The sequence below is a fragment of the Aquarana catesbeiana genome, linkage group LG10, assembly GCF_042186555.1.
Source record: "Aquarana catesbeiana isolate 2022-GZ linkage group LG10, ASM4218655v1, whole genome shotgun sequence".
NCBI classification, from domain to species: Eukaryota; Metazoa; Chordata; class Amphibia; order Anura; family Ranidae; genus Aquarana; species Aquarana catesbeiana.
This window is the reverse complement of record NC_133333.1, coordinates 47,229,921-47,248,678: the sequence shown is the minus strand read 5'-3', so window position 1 is coordinate 47,248,678 and position 18,758 is coordinate 47,229,921. Positions and strand designations below refer to the sequence as shown.

At 42.4% G+C, this 18,758-nt stretch overlaps 1 protein-coding gene across 1 annotated transcript; it reads right to left on the bottom strand.

Moving 5' to 3' along the window:
• Window positions 1-578: 578 nt before the first annotated feature.
• APOC1 (apolipoprotein C1) lies at window positions 579-13,820 on the bottom strand. Its single transcript, XM_073602138.1, has 4 exons — window positions 13,743-13,820; window positions 7,174-7,252; window positions 2,233-2,383; window positions 579-772 (listed from the first exon to the last, which is right to left on the bottom strand). The coding sequence occupies exons 2-4, from the start codon at window positions 7,226-7,228 to the stop codon at window positions 718-720; spliced, it is 261 nt and encodes an 86-aa protein (XP_073458239.1). The 5' UTR covers window positions 7,229-7,252; window positions 13,743-13,820; the 3' UTR covers window positions 579-717.
• Between the last annotated feature and the right edge of the window lie 4,938 nt (window positions 13,821-18,758).

Below are 18,758 nucleotides of genomic sequence, written 5' to 3'. Positions count from 1 at the left end.
TCAGGGTCTTGGCAATCTTCTTATAGCCTAGGCCATCTTTATGTAGAGCAACAATTCTTTTTTTCAGATCCTCAGAGAGTTCTTTGCCATGACGTGCCATGTTGAACTTCCAGTAAACAGTATGAGAGAGTGAGAGCGATAACGCCAAATTTAACACACCTGCTCCCCATTCACACCTGAGACCTTATAACACTAACAAGTCACATGACACTAGGGAGGGATTATGGCTAATTGAGCCCAATTTGGACATTTTCACTTAGGGGTGTACTCACTTTTGTTGCCAGCGGTTTAGACATGAATGGCTGTGTTGAGTTATTTTGAGGGGATAGTAAATTCACACTGTTATACAAGCTGTACACTCACTACTTTACATTGTAGCAAAGTGTCATTTCTTCAGTGTTGTCACATGAAATGATATAATAAAAGATTTACAAAAATGTGAGGGGTGTACTCACTTTTGTGAGATACTGTGTGTGTGTGTGTGTGTGTGTATATATAATATATATATATATATATATATATATATATATATATTTGTTAAAAATTTAAAAACTGGCATTACAAATTGCACAGACGACTTTGGAAACATTGTTTATTAGTGTCGTATGAATCATAGAATTCTAGCTCTACTCTGACAGAGGAGCTCGCTACAGTATTTGAGAAAATACTTCATTGATTCTTTGTTCTCTCAAGGCAAGAATCAAACATTAATTTGCTTTATTTCTTGGAGAATTTGTCTTTTATTTTCTTGCCCAAGTCAGTGAAAAAGTCCCTGTTGAAACAGAAAAGAAACAAATGATTTATTATAAAAAAAAAAAAAAACCCTATTTGTAACCTTGATCTTCTGTTATTACCCTTTCTACATTTGCAAAATGCCTATTACCATTTGGGATTCACATATACAGTACATAAAAAAAGATTTCCCACACCATGATAAACAATTATAAAATGCCAACAAGCCAAACATTTTTATGCTTTTTTTTTTTTTTTCCAACTTTGTTCTGTGTATGACCTTTTAAATTAGTCTTCTTGTTTGCATTTCAAAGTCAACTTTAACTAGACATTACCTGTACTTAGCTTTAAATTTGCCCAAAGGGACCCTCCAAGATCCCCAGGGATCTTTAACTTCCCTCCAAACCAGAATTGTAGCATCCCTACTTGCATAAGAACACCTATCTATTGTCTGCCTAAACTACCAGCATTGCATTTTGGAGTTTCTGAGAAGATGGAGCAATTTGGAAATACTTTGGAAGTGTACGCCCAGATTCAGGGAGTTTCCTGAGTACACGCAAGAAACTTTGGACAAATTTAAAGGTGCATGAAAACCTTAGAGCAGCTTTTCTTAACCAGGGTTCCTACAGAGAATGTTAGGGGTTTCTTGAACAATAAGCAACTTCTGCCTCTGAGTTGAGTGACCACTGACACCAATGATCTCTGCACTATCTGTAAAGGTGGGATTCATCCCAATGACCACAAATGTAAGGTGCATTCTTCTCCATGACCATCACACTGATGTACTATCAGCTGTAGATATAATAACTATTAGGAGGTGTTCCCTGTGACCTAAAGCTTATTTTGTTTGTGTTGAAAAGGTTGAGAAAGGCTTAGAAAAGTGAAGTGGTAGAACTACCATTGAAAGGTAAACATATGACAATGTTTTGGAGCCACGCAGACCCCCTTTGTCAGGCAACTGAAACACACCTTACCGTATGTTTACCATGTGACCATAAAAATAAAGCTTTGGACCCTTTTGAGGAATCCTTAATGTGCTAATGACATTTCTTCACTTTGATCATCTACGGCTTCTAACCTGTAGTCATTACAGCACCCAGCATTACTGAGCAACTTTTTTCGGGAATGTGTGCATGGGGAATATTGCATTTGGACTGATGACGCAAGTAGGCGCATGCGCAGTGCAGCAGACTGCTGAGATATGTAACATTGGTATCCCAGAAGGCTTCGGGTGGGGGTGACATCATTCTCACCTAGGCAAGAAAGTAGGAAGTATAGGTTCTACAGAAGAGCCTTTTGTATTGGAGGGGATAAAACATTCTTCCCAAATTGTGGGAAAGGGTGAAGGTCCTCTTTAGGCCTTTGGGTTCCCCAGTGCACTGCACGGCATGTCTCTAACCAACCAATGATGAGAGCAGAGACTGGTGACTCTTTATAGATTGCCTTAGTTTCAATGGGCGGCAGTTTCCCTAAACACAGACAAGGGAAAGGGTTTTATACCTTGTTTTAGTACCAAATTCACTGTCACGAGCTCTTTCATAAGCATTCTTGAGGTGTTCATGAGCTTTATTTGCAACTCCTTTCACTGATGTTACAATAGAATCAACCTTCTCTTTCAATGGTGACTCTTCTGATTCAGCAGAGCTGGGCCCTGAAATTTAATAAGTGATAAAAACCAAGCATTATTGGAGATTCCGTTTAAAATAAATAGTTATAATTAAAAATTACTGTTAAAGGCTGACTCCAATCAAAACTTCTTGTTATATAGTCAGATTTCTTGTTTGGATTACAAGATGAAATCTGGTTGTTTGCTAAGAGCAAAAAAAATTACTTTTTTTAAATGAGGTGATTGTAGCCGTATTAGTGCACTTGCGACAGAAATAATTGAGTACTGTCTGTGATACTTTTTTTATTTGCACTAACATACAATTTTTCAGGACAAGCTCGAACTCCTTTCTTAAAGGTCAAAGCAGTACTAATATACAAAGTTGTAGCAGAATGGTAAAGTAAGACAATCTCTGAGGAAAAAAGAAAAAAACAAATGTACACAGCAATGGTAATTAAATTAGGATGATTAACAAGATAACAGAGAGAGAGAGAGCTATAGACTTGGGGGGGGGGGGAGCAGTCACAGAGGGGGTCGTAAAACTGTAGGATAGCAATTTAGAAAACCCAGGTCTATATTTAGGCCATTGTATTTTGTGTCAATTAGAATTATAATTCTTTTTTCACTTGGCAAAATCTTTTATTGAACAAAAAGAAATAGGTACATACAATAGGTCATCATGACAATCATCAAGCTTAATAGATGGAATTACCTATAATAGACAGCGACATCCCTTATGAGTATATATATTGATACAAGATAGTAATGCCGGTACCATATACAACAGGTTATATCTATACAATATTCAAATTGTGGCGTGCTCAGCTTCACCCCCAACTAGTATTCCCACTCTACGGGGAGACTGAAAAGGGGAAATAGAAAATAAAAGTTGTAAATCAAATATACTAAATTAAATAAATGGGGGAGGGGGTCCAAAGAGCACAATATGTCTAGGCTTTGTCAAGACATGTTTCGGGTACCTTGAGCCACCTGTCCCAGATCTTATCATACTTAGAAGAACATCCCCTATGAGAGTAGATTCATTTCTTGTATAGCAGAACATTGACTTCTATCAACCATTGTAGAAATTCTGGTGGATTAGGTCTCATCCGGGCTCTAGCTATGACCTTACGAGCATAAAAGAGTGTTTCATGTAGGAAGAGTTTAGTGAATTTGTTGACCTCTGGGTCTGGGAAGATTCCAAGGAGACATGGCTTTGGCTGAAGTGTGATAGGGGAGCCCATTTTGTCATGTAAGAACCGTACCACCTGTATCCAGAATGTCTGAATTTTAGGGCATTGCCACAATAAATGAAATGACTGCACATCGGGCAATTGGTAGATTGGCTTCTCCTGTATCTAGAGATTCTGAGGGGTGTGTGAGATATGCTCTGTGTGTTATAAAGGCTTGAGTTAAACGATCCGACAGTTTAGGAGACACTAATTTACATGTATTCAGAGCATCACTCCATTCAGTATCTTCCATAGAGCCTACCTCTCCCTCCCACCTGGACTTCAAGGCATATGCCGATGTAGTTGTCTGTGGGAGTGTTAGCATGGTGTAAAATTGAGAGATCAGTTTCTTAGGGTCAGGACATTTAACGGCCGCCAGTAAAGGGTTATAATTCAAGACAAGATCATCCAAGGGGAACTGTGCATGGAAGGAAAGACGTAGTTGTATATATCTATAAAACTTCAATTTTCCATTATGGATGATATGGGACAGATAGACTATTCCCCTTAAACTCCACACTCTACTGTCTTTGATGAGTCTAAATTCTGGTAAGGACACGTTGTGCCACAGGTGAGTGCAGCTATGTGGTGATGTGATGTGGAGCCTATCAGAGGCCATCCCTCACACCTTTCTATACTGATACAAGAGAGACCGTCGGTCAGTCTTTTGGCTCTTGTCTCCTCCTCTGCCCGTTAGCGCCACCAGGGGGTCTAGGGTCTGCTGTACCCACTTTGGACATAGAAAGTAAAGAAATCTTTCCCTGTCTACTTTATCGATGTGAAAAATTTGTGAAAGTTGGGCTTCAAGGTAGTATGCATTAAAGTCGGGCAGTGCCATTACAGCAAGGTTCGTTGGGTGTTTTATCTTATGCCAAGGGAGTTTATGCCTGTTGTTGCCCCAGACAAACGGTTTAAGGAAAGTCTCCAGTATTTTGAAATGCCTGAGCACCAAGTACACCGGTGAATGCCAGATCATGTATAGAATTTTTGGTAGCAAGACCATTTTTATAAGATTTATGCGGCCCATCACTCCCAGTGGGAGACGGGTCCATACCTGTGTCTTCTGCTTAAGCATTTCATTCAGTGGCATTATATTGAGCGAAGTGTAATCTGCTGGGTCTCTGGTGGTTCGTATTCCTAGGTATTTTATGGTGTCTACCCACTGTAAGGGAAGCAGGGCCCTATCTCTGAGTGGTGGAAAGATATCGAGAGGAAGTATTTGGGATTTATCCCAATTAATCCGGAGTCTGGAGAATGCGCCAATGCACTCTATCAGGGCTAAAGCTAGAGGCAGGGAATCACCTGAGTCGTCCAGATACAGTAAAGTGTCGTCCGCATAAGTGCTAATTTTTTCCACCATCTGCCCCCTCCGCAGTCCCACTATCCCCGGATGTGCACGTATAGCTATAGTGGCTCTGCCGCCAGTGCGTATAGCAACGGCGACAGAGGGCACCCCTGCCTCTTACCCCTGGAAAGGGGAGATTGCTCCGAGGGCCACCCATTAGCCAGAACCCTCGCCACTGGATCTTGGTAAAGGAGCTGGATCCATTTTATGAATCTAGGGCCGAGACCAAATTTATCCAGGCAGGTCCATAGATATCCCCATTTGACTGAGTCGAACGCCTTGGCAGTGTCCAAGGCAACGACTATTTTGGACCCTGGATTGTCATGTGACGTCTGCAGACTGATAAACAGTCTCCGGAGATTAAAAGACGTGTTTCTTTCTGGCATAAAGCCAGCCTGATCTCCATGCACTAGTGACACGGTGACTGTGTCAAGGCAGTTGGCAAGAATCTTTGCAAGTATCTTAACATCCACCTGAAGCAGGGAGATGGGGGGGTATGATTCCGGGAGATGCGTATCTTTACCGGGCTTGGGAATTAACACTATTGTAGCCTCCCTCATGGAGGCTGGGAGGTCAGAGTTTTCAAATATGGAGTTATATAGTGTAAGTAGCCAGGGGATCAGTAGGTCCGAATAAGTGGAATAGAACTCCACAGGCAAACCATCTGAGCCCGAGGCCTTAGATCTGGGGAACTCAGCTATTGCTCTGGAGATTTCATCTCCCGTCAACGGAGCCTTCAACTCCCTAGATTGTTCCACAGTTAACTTAGGTATTGGTAGGTCAGCTAAAAATTACTCCATCAAGGTGGTGTCGCTTGGGGCCGCAGAGTATACAGGGCAGCAAAGAAATCCCTGAATAAAGACGTTGCCTGAGTAGGCTCTGTTACCAGAACATCACCAGGGGAGCGGAGTGTAGAATTATCATTCTTAGTTCAAAAGTTTTCTTTTCCTGAATAGTTTTGAAATTCCCTTTAAGAACTAAAGACTTAAGATCTTCCACAGTGTGGTCCGGTTGTCAGAAATCATGTCCCACAGATGTGCAGAAACCATCTTTCTTATGTTCCTTGATGTGTATCTGTGCAAGTTTATCCTTATTTTGCCAGCATAACATCCTATATTCAGTGGCATCACTAGGGTTGGTTTCACCCGGTGCTGAAAAATTTGGTGTCACCCCCTCTCAGCTATAGTCCCCCTCCACTAACTATAGACCCCCCTCTCTCAGTATAGACCCCCCACTAAGTACAGTCCCCCTCCCGCAGTATAAATCCCCCTCCCTCAGTACAGACCCCCCCTAAGTACAGACCCCCTCCATCAGTATAGCCCCCCTCAGTGCAGACCCGCTATCTATCAGTATAAACCCCCATCCATCAGTATAGACCCCCCTTCCTGCACCCCAAAAGCTTGTCCTGAAAAATTATATGTTAGTGCAAATAAAAAAAAGTATCACAGAGTTCTTTTTTGGAAGTAGTTTTTAAAAATTGGAAGATTGGAGATAAAAAAAAAAGTGTCTACACTGCAACATAGCAACCAATGAAACACTTCCTTTAGATTTCCAAATAAATGTCACTCTTCAAGGCACATTGAAGCCTCTGGGTGAGCACCTTGCCATCCTATTAAAACATCATGGGCATTATTATAGAGTTGACCCCCTTTGTGGCTATAACAGCCTCCATTTCTCTGGGAAGGCTTTCCACAAGATTTTGTAGTGTGTGTGGATTTGTGGATGTTGTTGGAAGAGACCTGGCTCACAACCGGTTTTCCAATTCATCCTAATGGTGTTCAGTAGGGTTGAGGTCAAGGCTTTGTCCAGACCATTCAAGTTCCTCTAAGCCAGATATTAAGACATGACTTCATGGAGCTGGCTGGCCTTCCCCAAACTGTTGCCACAGGGCTTGAAGTGCACAATTGTTCAAAAAGTCCTTGCATGCTGTAACAATAACACTTCACTGAAAAACATCTGGATTTAGTCATTTATAGGAGTGTCCGCAAGCCTCTGACCATACAGTGTTTCACGTAGAGCATGAAATTTTAATCATAAGATCGTCAGAAGCATTGCTAGAAGAGCACTTATGAGTCAGGTCCATATGCCACTGGACATAATGCAAGAACAGAAGTTGCATTCATTTATTTAAACATCTTATAATTACAACTAAATCACATGAACATCTCCCTGTTTTACATTTCATACTTATTAGACTAATTTTGTAATATGTCTTCCATAATCCAACTGTATGAGGTTGATTACAAAATCTGGCATACCTGCTAACACAGAGAGAGCAATGATCACCACAGAGATTGCAAGGATTAGCTTCATCTTCACCACAGCTAGAGATCACACCTGTAAGGAAAGAGTAGAGAATCTTCATGCAATTACTATGTAGGGTCACAAGTATAATTAAAGTACAGTGAAACCTTAAAGCTGATTTCTTGGCAGAAAAATAGACATGAAGATCGGTTACAGGATGAGGGTGAAGAGGGGACCTGTAAGTGAAAATGAAACTGCAGCACAGACATATATGCTCCACTCCACTCCCTCACCAGGCAGAGCTGTGCTGTGTGGCAGGGCTAAATATCAGGACTAAATGGACAGAAACACACATCCTTTTAGTGGTTAAACCAACTTCTATATATGTATTTTATCTGTGTTTGTATCTGTTTTCCTGAAATTCAGCTTTATTATACTACCTGTAAACTATTTATACACTAGCTGATGTAGCGCCCTCCCCTAGTTAGGCTGTTAGGCTAAATTAAATTTTTTTGACTACACTGTAGTCAGTGGGGCAGTAATCTATTATGCTATTAGATTGTAAGCTCTTCTGAGCAGGGCCCTCTTAATCCTAATGTATTGTATTGTATTATATTATAACTGTATTGTCTCCCTTTTATATTGTAAAGCGCTGCGTAAACTGTTGGCGTTATATAAATCCTGAATAATAATAATAATAATAATTATTATACAGGATTTATATAGCGCCGACAGTTTACGCAGCGCTTTACAACATTAGGGCAGACAGTACAAGTACAATACAATTCAATACAGGAGGAATCAGAGGGCCCTGCTCGTTAGAGCTTGCAATCTAGGAGGGAGGGTCACATTATACAAAAGGGTAATAGCTGTGGGGGATGAGCTAATGGAGAAAATAGTGCAGTTAGATGGAGGCAGGATAGGCTTCTCTGAAGAGGAAAGTTTTCAGGGATCGCCTAAAAGTGGATATATTTGGAGACAGTCTGACAGATTGGAGTAGGGAATTTCAGAGGATGGGCGAGGCTCGGGAGAAGTCCTGGAGGCGGATATGGGAGGAGGTGATGAGGGAGCTAGAGAGCATCTATTGTTTTTGTCTGGTCAGTGTTCTAGCTGGGTGTTTTTCTTCTCTCACCTGCTTCTGGGGGAAGCTTCCAGATTATATGGCAGGAAGAGTCCACTGTCCATTATGAATATTGATCATGCTCCAGCCAATCACTGGAAGGAGGCATCCAGAAGGTTGCTGGGGAGGTGATAAATGTTTGGGAGGCATTTCCAGAGTGTTCTTTCCTTTATACATAGGGCTTGATTTACTAATAGACTGTGCACTTTGCAAAGTGCAATTGCACTCTGGAAGTACAGTTGCTCCAGAGCTTAGTAAATCAGCAGATGCTCTGCTCACTTCCATCATCCAAACATGTGCAAGCAAAAATGCTGTTTTTTTTAATTTTATTTCCCTTGCACGTGATTGAGTCTTTGCAAAGTGAAGCTTTACTGCTTTGGGTAGTTATTCCAGCTCAATCCCATTGCAAGACAAGGCAAAATGATAATTTGTATCTGGTGTGGCTGGTTCACACCCCTGCATTTCAAATGTGTGTGGTCTGGGTGTAGTACTTTTTTCCAGCACAGCGAGGGTCACCGCATGCTGACCAATAAAACTCTATGAAATGTCACAGTCTGATTAATTTACTAAAGCTAGAGTGTGCTAAATTTGATGCAGCTCTGCATAGAAACCAATCAGTTTCTGGTTGTTATTGTCAAAGATTAATTGAACAAGCTGAAGTTAGAAGCTGATTGGCTACCATGCACAGCTGCACCAGATTTTGTACTCTCCAGTTTTAGTAAATCAAACTCCTGTGTGACTTTTCAATAAAGTTAATTTTAAAAAATGAAGCGCGAATAGTGTGATACGCCTAGATCAGAGCATTAACACTGGGCTGGTCCAGCCAGACTGCAGTATCTGGTGTGAAATTTGTGAATGGACCCCAAGTCTAAATTGCATCCCCCCTGAACACTAAATTAACTCCTAACTACATCTACAGACCAATTCTACCTGGATCTTCTTGGTGACATGACCTGACAGCATCTGTACCAAGATCATAAAGTGCTGAGAGCATTAAAAAGCCACAGTAAAGTGAGATTGAAGTCATCAGCATTAAAGAAGTGTACATCAAGCCAAAAACATTTTTATTAAAGTGATTGTAAAGGTTTGAATTTTTGTGTTTTTAAGTAACAAAGATGGTATACTTACTTGCTCTGTGCAATGGCTTTGCACAGAACAGCCCTGTCTGCTCCTCCTCTTCTTGGGTCTCCTGCCAGTGCTCTCGGCTCCTCCTCTCTGCCATGTACCCCCACAGTAAGCAGCTTGCACTCATGCAGGCTCCATCCTGAGCTGTGTTCTGTATGTCCATGGGCATACAGAGAGTGGCTCAACCCACCCCCCTCCCCACTTTCTACTCACTGGCTGTGATTGACAGCAGCAGAAGCCAATTGTTCCAGCTGCTGTCTCTAAGCCTATGAGGAAGCAGAGAGCCTCTGCTCTGATACATTTTGGGTATCAATTTACTCGGCATAACATTATCTTTCACAATATTAAAAAACATTGGGCTAACTTTACTGTTGTCTTATTTTTTTATTCAAAAAAGTGATTTTTTTCCAAAAAAAGTGCGCTTGTAAGACCGCTGCACAAATACAGTGTGACAAAAACTATAGCAATGACTGCCATTTTATTCTCTAGGATGTTAAAAAAAATGTATAATGTTGGGGGGTCGAAGTAATTTTCTAGCAAAAAAAACTTGTTTTTAACTTGTAAACACCGAGTCTGAAAAAGAAGCCTGGTCTTTAAGTTGTTAAGGAGTGCCTTGGCAAAATGCCTAAAAATTGCCCCAAAATTGTATACAAGCTGGCAAGTGTATGAAGCCTGCCTTTTAGCCATATAAAGACACAGGTTTTCATTGTCCACCATTACAACCTTCCAACTGCCAGCGTCCTAACAACCAATCATGTCATCGATTGATAAGGAGGACATCAGGTGTCTGCATAGCATTCGTTTTTTTTCTCTTCCCCTGCCTCTATTCATCAGCACTTGGGTCACATTAGCCAAGTAAGGCATAAAAACAGAGGGGGAGGAGAAACATTAGAATACTAGTACGTACCAGTGTGTAAAGATGTATTTGCTTTGGAAGAATACATGACCTTTTAATATTGTTTGTCTTACATGAATGGATGTTGCTGCATTATGTAAAACTATTAGTTTAGTTTTTTACATTTACGAATGGGGTGCCTCGAGATTGTGCACAATTGTAAAGGGTGTTTTGCCCAAAAAGGTTGAGAAACACAGGAATAGACTTCCAGCAAAAGTAATGAGTCAGTCAACAGTAAGGCAGTCTGTGTCCAGGTCTGATAACTCACATGTGATCACTGCATGACTGATTACATGTGATTGGCCGCGATCAGCTGCAGGAGTCGGCAGCCCTTCATTGCTTTAAACGGGGCTGCCTCCTGCAGCTAATTGCAGTAATCTCTGTTGGGGTTCTTACATCTAACCAGAGGCAGAGAACATTTGCAGCTGTGAGTGAACCCTAAAGCCTCGTACACAGGATCGGATTGTTCCCCAACAAAACTGTGGAATTTTGTCCAAAGGGTGTTGACTCAAACTTGTCTTGCATACACACGGCCACACAATTGTTGGCCAACAAATATGAACGTAGTGACGTACTAAGTTGTTTTTCAGCTCTTTAATGCCACCCTTTGGGCTCCTTCTGCTAATTTTGTGTTAGTAGAAGTTTGGTGAGTGTTGATTTGCGCTTCTGAACGGCCTTTCGTCAACCAGCCATGTTGCGGAATCGGAGGAGATATCGTGTTATTTATTATTGGCCTTGGAGTTATTGCTTTGACATTATTTTTTGGTTGAATAATGATTTGATTTGGTATATTTTCTATATTTTTGGATGCATAGAATGCACTTTTTGGTTAAGTTCTATTGGCAGATAGCATGTCTAATTTTATTTGTTTTCTTTTTTTAATGCACAATGAAAAAATTGTGGAGAATAATACTTGGCTATGGGTTTTACTTCAAATATCAGTTTGGGAGTAGGCAGTACATTTAAAAAAATACAATGTAAAATTGACAAGGGACACCAACATAGTTGTATCTTTGATCTTAAAAACTACGGGATAATGGTGTTGTGGTAACTTGCCCAAATAAAAAATAAAAAAAGCATAATAATATTCTTGATATCACTAGAAAAAAAAAAGCCTTTGAAAATGTGTTTGCAATAACTCCATCAGTGTCGCCAGCAAAGCAGCTTCATTATTATCCCATTAAAGAAGAAGAGAATTGTGCGCTGCGTTTTGAGATTTCATAATTTGCCACGTCACAAGTGTTAATTCTCCATTATGAACGCTAGTTTACAAGACCGACCGCTTCTGGCTCGTCCTTGCTTCCGAGCATGCGTGTTTGTACTTTGGACTTTTGTGCAACGGACTTGTGTACACACGTTCGGAAAATCCGACAACACACATTTGTCCACAGAAAATTTGAAAACCTGCTAGCCAACATTTGTTGGCGGAAAGTCCGACAACAATTGTCCGATAGAACATACACACGGTCGGATTTTCCGCCAACAGCCTGTCATCGAACATTTACTGTCGGAAAAAGTCCAATCGTATGCACGAGGCTTTGGGCAGTCTGTGTCCCAGGCTGATCACTCACACGTGGTCACTGCATGACTGACTACATGTGATTGGCCACGATCAGTTGCAGGAGGCGGCAGCCTTCCATTGCTTTAAATGGGGCTGCCTCCTGCAGTTAATTGCAGTAACCCCTGCAGGGGTTCTCACATCTAACCAGAGGCAGAGCACATTTGCAACTGTGAATGAACCCTAAGTGGGTTCAAATGTGCTTGTGACAAACATAGAACAGGCAAATCAGGCAAAATGAAAAACTAAATAAGAAAATTGGGCAAAACTGGATGGATCATTTGATTTATATAAAATATAATATGTGCTGGGACCAATCCTATTTAATTTGTTCATAAACGACCTGGAGGATGGGGTAAACAGTTAAATCTCTGTATTTGCAGACCATACTAAGCTAAGCAGGGCAATAACTTCTCCGCAGGATGTGGAAACCTTGCAAAAAGATCTGAACAAATTAATGGGGTGGGCGACTACATGGCAAATGAGGTTCAATGTAGAAAAATGTAAAATAATGCATTTGGGTGGCAAAAATATGAATGCAATCTATACACTGAGGGGAGAACCTCTGGGGGAATCTAGGATGGAAAAGGACCTGGGGGTCCTAGTAGATGATAGGCGGCTCAGCAATGGCATGCAATGCCAAGCTGCTGCTAACAAAGCAAACAGAATATTGGCATGCATTAAAAGGGGATCAACTCCAGAGATAAAATGATAATTCTCCCGCTCTACAAGACTCTGGCCCGGCCGCACCTAGAGTATGCTGTCCAGTTCTGGTCACCAGTCCTCAGGAAGGATGTACTGGAAATGGAGAGAGTACAAAGAAGGGCAACAAAGCTAATATAGGGTCTGGAGGATATTAGTTATGAGGAAAGGTTGCGAACACTGAACTTATTCTCTCTGGAGAAGAGACGCTTGAAAGGGCATATGATTTCAATATACAAATACTGTACTGGTGACCCCACAATAGGAATAAAACTTTTTCACTGAAGAGAGTTTAATAAGACTCATTATGGCCACTCATTAAAATTAGAAGAAAAGAGGTTTAACTACTACGTAGAGGGTTCTTTACTGTAAGAGCGGCAAGGATGTGGAATTCCCTTCCACAGGCGGTGATCTCAGCAAGGGGCATTGATAGTTTCAAGAAACTTTTAGATAAGCACCTGAATGATCGCAACATACAAGTATATACAATGTAATACTGACATATAATCACACTCATAGGTTGGACTTGAAGGACTTGTGTCTTTTTTCAACCTCACCTACTATGTAACTATGTAATATATGATATAAAATACATTGTTCCTAATAATGGGATCAGACAAGGCAATTGCCTTGTCTGATCAATCCCATTCCCTGCAGAGCAGCTATCTATGGCTATTTGGCAATGCCAAATTATCCCTTTATGTCAGCCTTTCCCAACCTTTTTACCGCAGAGGAAACCTTTATATTATTTTTACAAGTTAAAAAAAGTTAGATTTTAATAAAAGTGGGCCAGATTCCATGATCCACATAATATTTTTCTGCCATCATTCTTCTATGTTTTTATTTTTAATGTCATATATCAGATGGCATATGATATAAATAAAATAATATAGCATATAGATATACACATTATTATATACTGTAAAAGATATATAAACCTAATATGGTTTTGCCATCAATGCAATATATCAATAAGCATAATACCATATAAAATAAGGTATTATGATGTGTGTCAGAAAAAAGGAGTTTTAAACAATGTATTATATAGAAAATGTTTCATAATATACAAATAAGATAAGCAATTATAAAATTCTGCCTGCAATTTTGACCAAAGGCAATACAAAGGTCCTCCATAGTGAACCTTGTCCTGTTTACAGATAGAAGATAAATTCAGAACACTCACCTGGTAAGAGACAAATAGCTTCTGATCCTGTGATTACAGGCACACATCCTCTTATGTGCCCATGCTCCTCCCCCATTGCATGCCCCCCTTTACATTGACCAGAAAAGTCCCCACCCTCTCCTCCGATGAAGGATGAGGAATACAATCTGTCATTTGCAAACAAAGCCTTCAATTAGTTGCTGTGAAAATCTCTACAGAACAGTAGATTAAAGAGACCAAAACTTGGTTTATAAGTAACAATGACTTGCCTTGGAACTTTAAACTTTGCTGTTCACAGGTGGAATTTACTGTTCCAAATACTAGGATTATAGGTGTTTACCTAGTCTGATTGATCCTGTTTCATACAGAACATCTATGGCCATCTGAAAGAGCCACGGGCAGGCATGAAATTGTCCCTCTATGCCAGCCTTTCTCAACCTTTTTACCCTAGAGGAAACCTTGAAATACTTTTTAGGGTTTAGCGAACACTTGTTAAAACTAATTCATTAGGGGTCAGTAGGACAAATGTTCTTTACATTGATGGTCAGTGGAAAGAATAACATCCTTGCAATGGTGGTCAGGATGTCACCCCTGCACACAGATAAAACCTTAGGGCAGTAGTGCTGACCTCAGAACTATGAAGATGCCATCAATGGGAGATCAATCAGCCATAGAACAAGGAGCCCCTTGCAACCTCTGGAGGAACCATAGGGTTTCAGAGAACTTGGTTCAGCATGGCTGCTCTATCCTGTCAAAAGTTGCCCGAGCACGAAATGCTCATCTTATGTTAATGGATGTAGCTGAAGCATTAAACTCTACAGCAGTGTTTCTCAACTCCAGTCCTCAACATGCCCCAACAGGTCATGTTTTTAGGATTTCCCTCAGATGAAACGGATCAAATCACCTGTGCAAAATAGTGGAAAGCCTAAAAACATGACCTGTTGGGGCGCCTTGAGGACTGGAGTTGAGAAATACTGCTCTACAGTATTCATCAAGACACATCTACTGGCTTCTTCCCCGCTCTCCATCCTAACAAATCCCCTGCAGCAGCTGGCGGGAGGTGGGAGAGGGAAACCCGGCAGTGCTATGTGGGGGCATGGGGGGGGGGGGGAGGGGAAACACACAGGAGCTCAGGGCAGCAGGACAGCGATAGGGAGGCAGCGGGAGCAGCATGTGGAGGAACCAATGCATCCTATTTCCCTCCTGCAGCCGCTGAATGTCTGCAAGAGTGAGAGGAGGAGAAGCGGGCTACATGCAGGGCCGTCTTTAATATTGACTGGACCCCGGGCAAAAATTTTCTTGGGCCCCCCCCATGCAATTTCACTCTCCACCTGCTCTGAGACATACAATAAATAGCAGCTAGACCTAAAATCAGTTTACTGTATCAGATCAGGCAGCGATTGCGATTGCTTGCCAGCGGTCACAGCATATCATTACCACTTACTGACTGGTTGCTAGAGGTTACAGCACACATTACAGCTCACTGATTAGTTGCTAGAGGTTACAGAAAATTATTTCTGCTTGTTAATTGGTTGCTAGAGATTACTGTACAGTAATACTGCTCACTGATTGGTTGCTAGAGGTTACAGCACATCATCTCCTCGCTGCAGGGGAGCATGATATACATATGAATGCCGCCTTTATTTACATATCAATGCCACCGGCCGCACCTATTTACTTAGTAATGCCGCCGCTATTTACGTATGAATGTCGGTTATTTACATGTAAACACAGGGTCTGCAGGTGAGTCACCTGTACTCAACAATAGGGCAGAGCTGGGCAGCATTAGTAGCAGCACTTCACACTGAGATATCGGGACACAGCACAGGACTAAAACTTCAAGGGACAAGGGAATTTAAACTGGGATAGTTGGCAAGTATGAGGCAGCTGCTTTGGGCTCCACAACAATGACAGGGCCCAGGGCAGCTGCCCCTTTTGCCCTGCCTTAAAGACAGCCCTGGCTACGTGGAGGGATTTGTTCCTCTACATGCAGCCGCCCCCACCGCCCTCCTATCCAGGTGTACAGGGGAGCCGGGTCGCAATGTCAACCCCTGTACATATGCCCCTGGAGTGAGGGTTAGATGAATTGAATCTTAGGGTGGGGCTGGGGCATCATTTGATGTACTTTTACCAGCACCAATTTCTTCCAAACTGTTGGCACCGTCGAAGTCCTAAGTTAGCCATATATGGAGCAAACTTAGGCTGATTCCTGATGATCTGGCCCAAATTTTCTCCATTGGTGACCCTGTTGGCATCCTTCCAATTGAGAAATCCAAGGGGTGGGGTGAATTGTCAGCCAAACGGAGTCTGCATCCAGATGCAGGCAATGTTCAGGTATTCTGGCAACCACTGCTGCTGGCTGTCAGAATATAAGAGCTGCAGCAGTAGGTTCATCCATCTGCACTGTCTGTATGGCCAACTTTAAAGAAAGAAATTAAAGCTACTTATCGCAACTCCTACTTGTCTTTGGATGAAAGAGTAAGGATACATGTGTAGATTTTAGTAATGTGGATGGAGGACCCTGCACCAGTGCTGAGACCAGGTCTTCTAGAGCCCAGGGTGAACATGCCAAACTGCGCCCCCCCCCCCCCTTAAGATGTATGAGCATTATGTGTCAGCAAACCCTCCCCCCCAAAAAAATTGAACAATAATCGGCGTATACAGTAAATCCCAGAAGCATAAATTCTCCCTACAAATCTGCTTCCCCTGCTAAAATCCCACCTAGCACAAATCCTCTACCCTTCAAATCCGTCATATTTTACCCCCCCACCACACTCCAATTCCCCCAACCCACACTCCGAATCCCCCCTTAAAGCACAATCCCCCCCCCCATCTCCCTCCTAGCTCAAATCCCCCCCCCCCCCAATTTTTTTTCCCCTTCTAGAAGAAATCTCCCTATTCATCCCTACTAGCATAAATCCCCCCCCCCCCCCCAATAAAAAAAACAAACTATTTCCCCTCCTAGCACAAAAAACTTTCTCCATCCCCCCTCCCATCACAAATCACCACTCCTAGTACCCCCCCCCCCAAAATTTCCCCTCCTAGAATAATTCTTACCCCCCTGCTGCCCCCCAAATTCCCCCTCCCAACACATATCCCCTCCCCCCATCTTCTATTGGTGCCCCCCACCACATGATACCACAGCGCCCAGGGCAGCCGTCCCTCCTGCCCTCCCCTTGTCCTGAGCTTGCTCTCCACCTCCATGTTCAGAAAGCTACTGCACCCGTGGCTCTCTAAATACCTGAACAGTGACTGTATCTTACTGGATGCAGTTATTGCTTGATCGAAGTTTTCCTTCCATCTCAGTCAATTTTTAAATCTACTTTTGGCAGTGCCAATAGGGCCATCCACAGAGAAAATCTTGCCTGATTCAGGAAATTCAGGCCGGGCATGGCTTGCATAACTCCAGGTCATTTACAGATTTCGCACTGTGCATTTTCTGCTGACTCTCACCAAGAAACACGTTTTCTTTTCCATTACCAATAATAGCCACAAAGGTCTGACAAAGCACATCTTTATCACTTGTTATTAGTCTGGAGTTTTCTGTGTTTTGCTGTCTGGACATATCTCTCTGCCCACCAGATATGTTTCACAACAGGCCCTCTGCAGTTTTAGCAGACTTTCTGGTATTATGTACACTAAAAAGAAACTCTACCATACAAGGAGAAGCAGAATAATGTGCCAAAACTTACATTTTATTTTTAAGACCAACCCTTCGGAGCCACCTTGGAGCCCTCCAGTTACCGGATTGAATACATTGCACTTTCCCCAGTACAATTGAAGATGTGGGGGTCAGAAATTTTTAAAGAGGAGCTCCAGTCTCCCCCCAAAAAATTAAGTCAGCAGCTACAAATACTGTAGCTGCTGACTTTTATTATAAGGACACTTATCTGTTCCTGGATCCAGTGATGTCCTCACCCAAGCCGATTAGGTGCCAGCATCTTAGGTAAGAGAAACTGGCAGTGAAGCCTTCTGGCAGTGAAGCCTTACAGCTGGTTTTCTTCTACACATGTACGAGCTGCACTGAGCTTCGTGAATGGTCCCGCAGTCTTCTGGGACCTGTGTTGTGTTCCAGAAGGCTGCGGGGGGATGGAGGGCGGCCGAACGTCTATAGCGACGATGTGACCGGAAGTGGGAGTGGGTACCTGTAAAAACAAGGTACCCCCCCAACAAAAGTGCCAAATGTGGCACATGCCTGCAGACCCCCACAACCACCTCCCAGGGTTGTGGGGAAGAGAACCTTGTCCCCATCAACATGGGAACAAGGTGCTTTGGGGGGGAGGGGGCTGAGCCCTCCCATGTTGAGGGCTTGTGGCCTGGTAGGGTTCAGGAGGGGTGGGGGCGCTCTTTTCATGCTGAGCTAATCAAAATGACCACAGCTGATCACAGTTGCAATCAACTCAGTGATTCCGTTTTTGATTTTTTTTTCTGACATGCTGGTGTCATATCTTTCACTTGGATGGTATAAGTTGCACTGAATAAATACAGCTAGATAAAACAAAAACTGTGTATATCTTTATTTCAGACTGCAAAGCAATAAAATTTGATTATTTTAAAGGGGGGTGATTCTTTTCTATATCCACTGTACGCAGCTTTTACTTTTCTGACTGCCAATTACATTTCCTGAGGTGCTAAAATGCCAGGGCAGTGCAAACACCCCCCCCCCCCCCACATTACCCCTTTTTGGAGACACCCTGAGGTATTTGCTGAGGAGCATGTTAACCACTTGCAAACCGCCTAATGCAGATATACTGCGGCAGAATGGCACGGGCAGGCAAAATCACATACCTGGTACCTGGTTTATTTTTTATAGTGTCAGAGCACCCGCCGTTTATTACCGAATAATCGCCCGGCGGTGATATGCGTCGCCCCACACAGCGTCAGATTAGCGCCAGTACCGCTAACACCCATGCACGCAGCATACGCCTCCCTTAGTGGTATAGTATCTGAACGGATCAATATCTGATCCGATCAGATCTATACTAGCATCCCCAGCAGTTTAGGGTTCCCAAAAACGCAGTGTTAGCGGGATCAGCC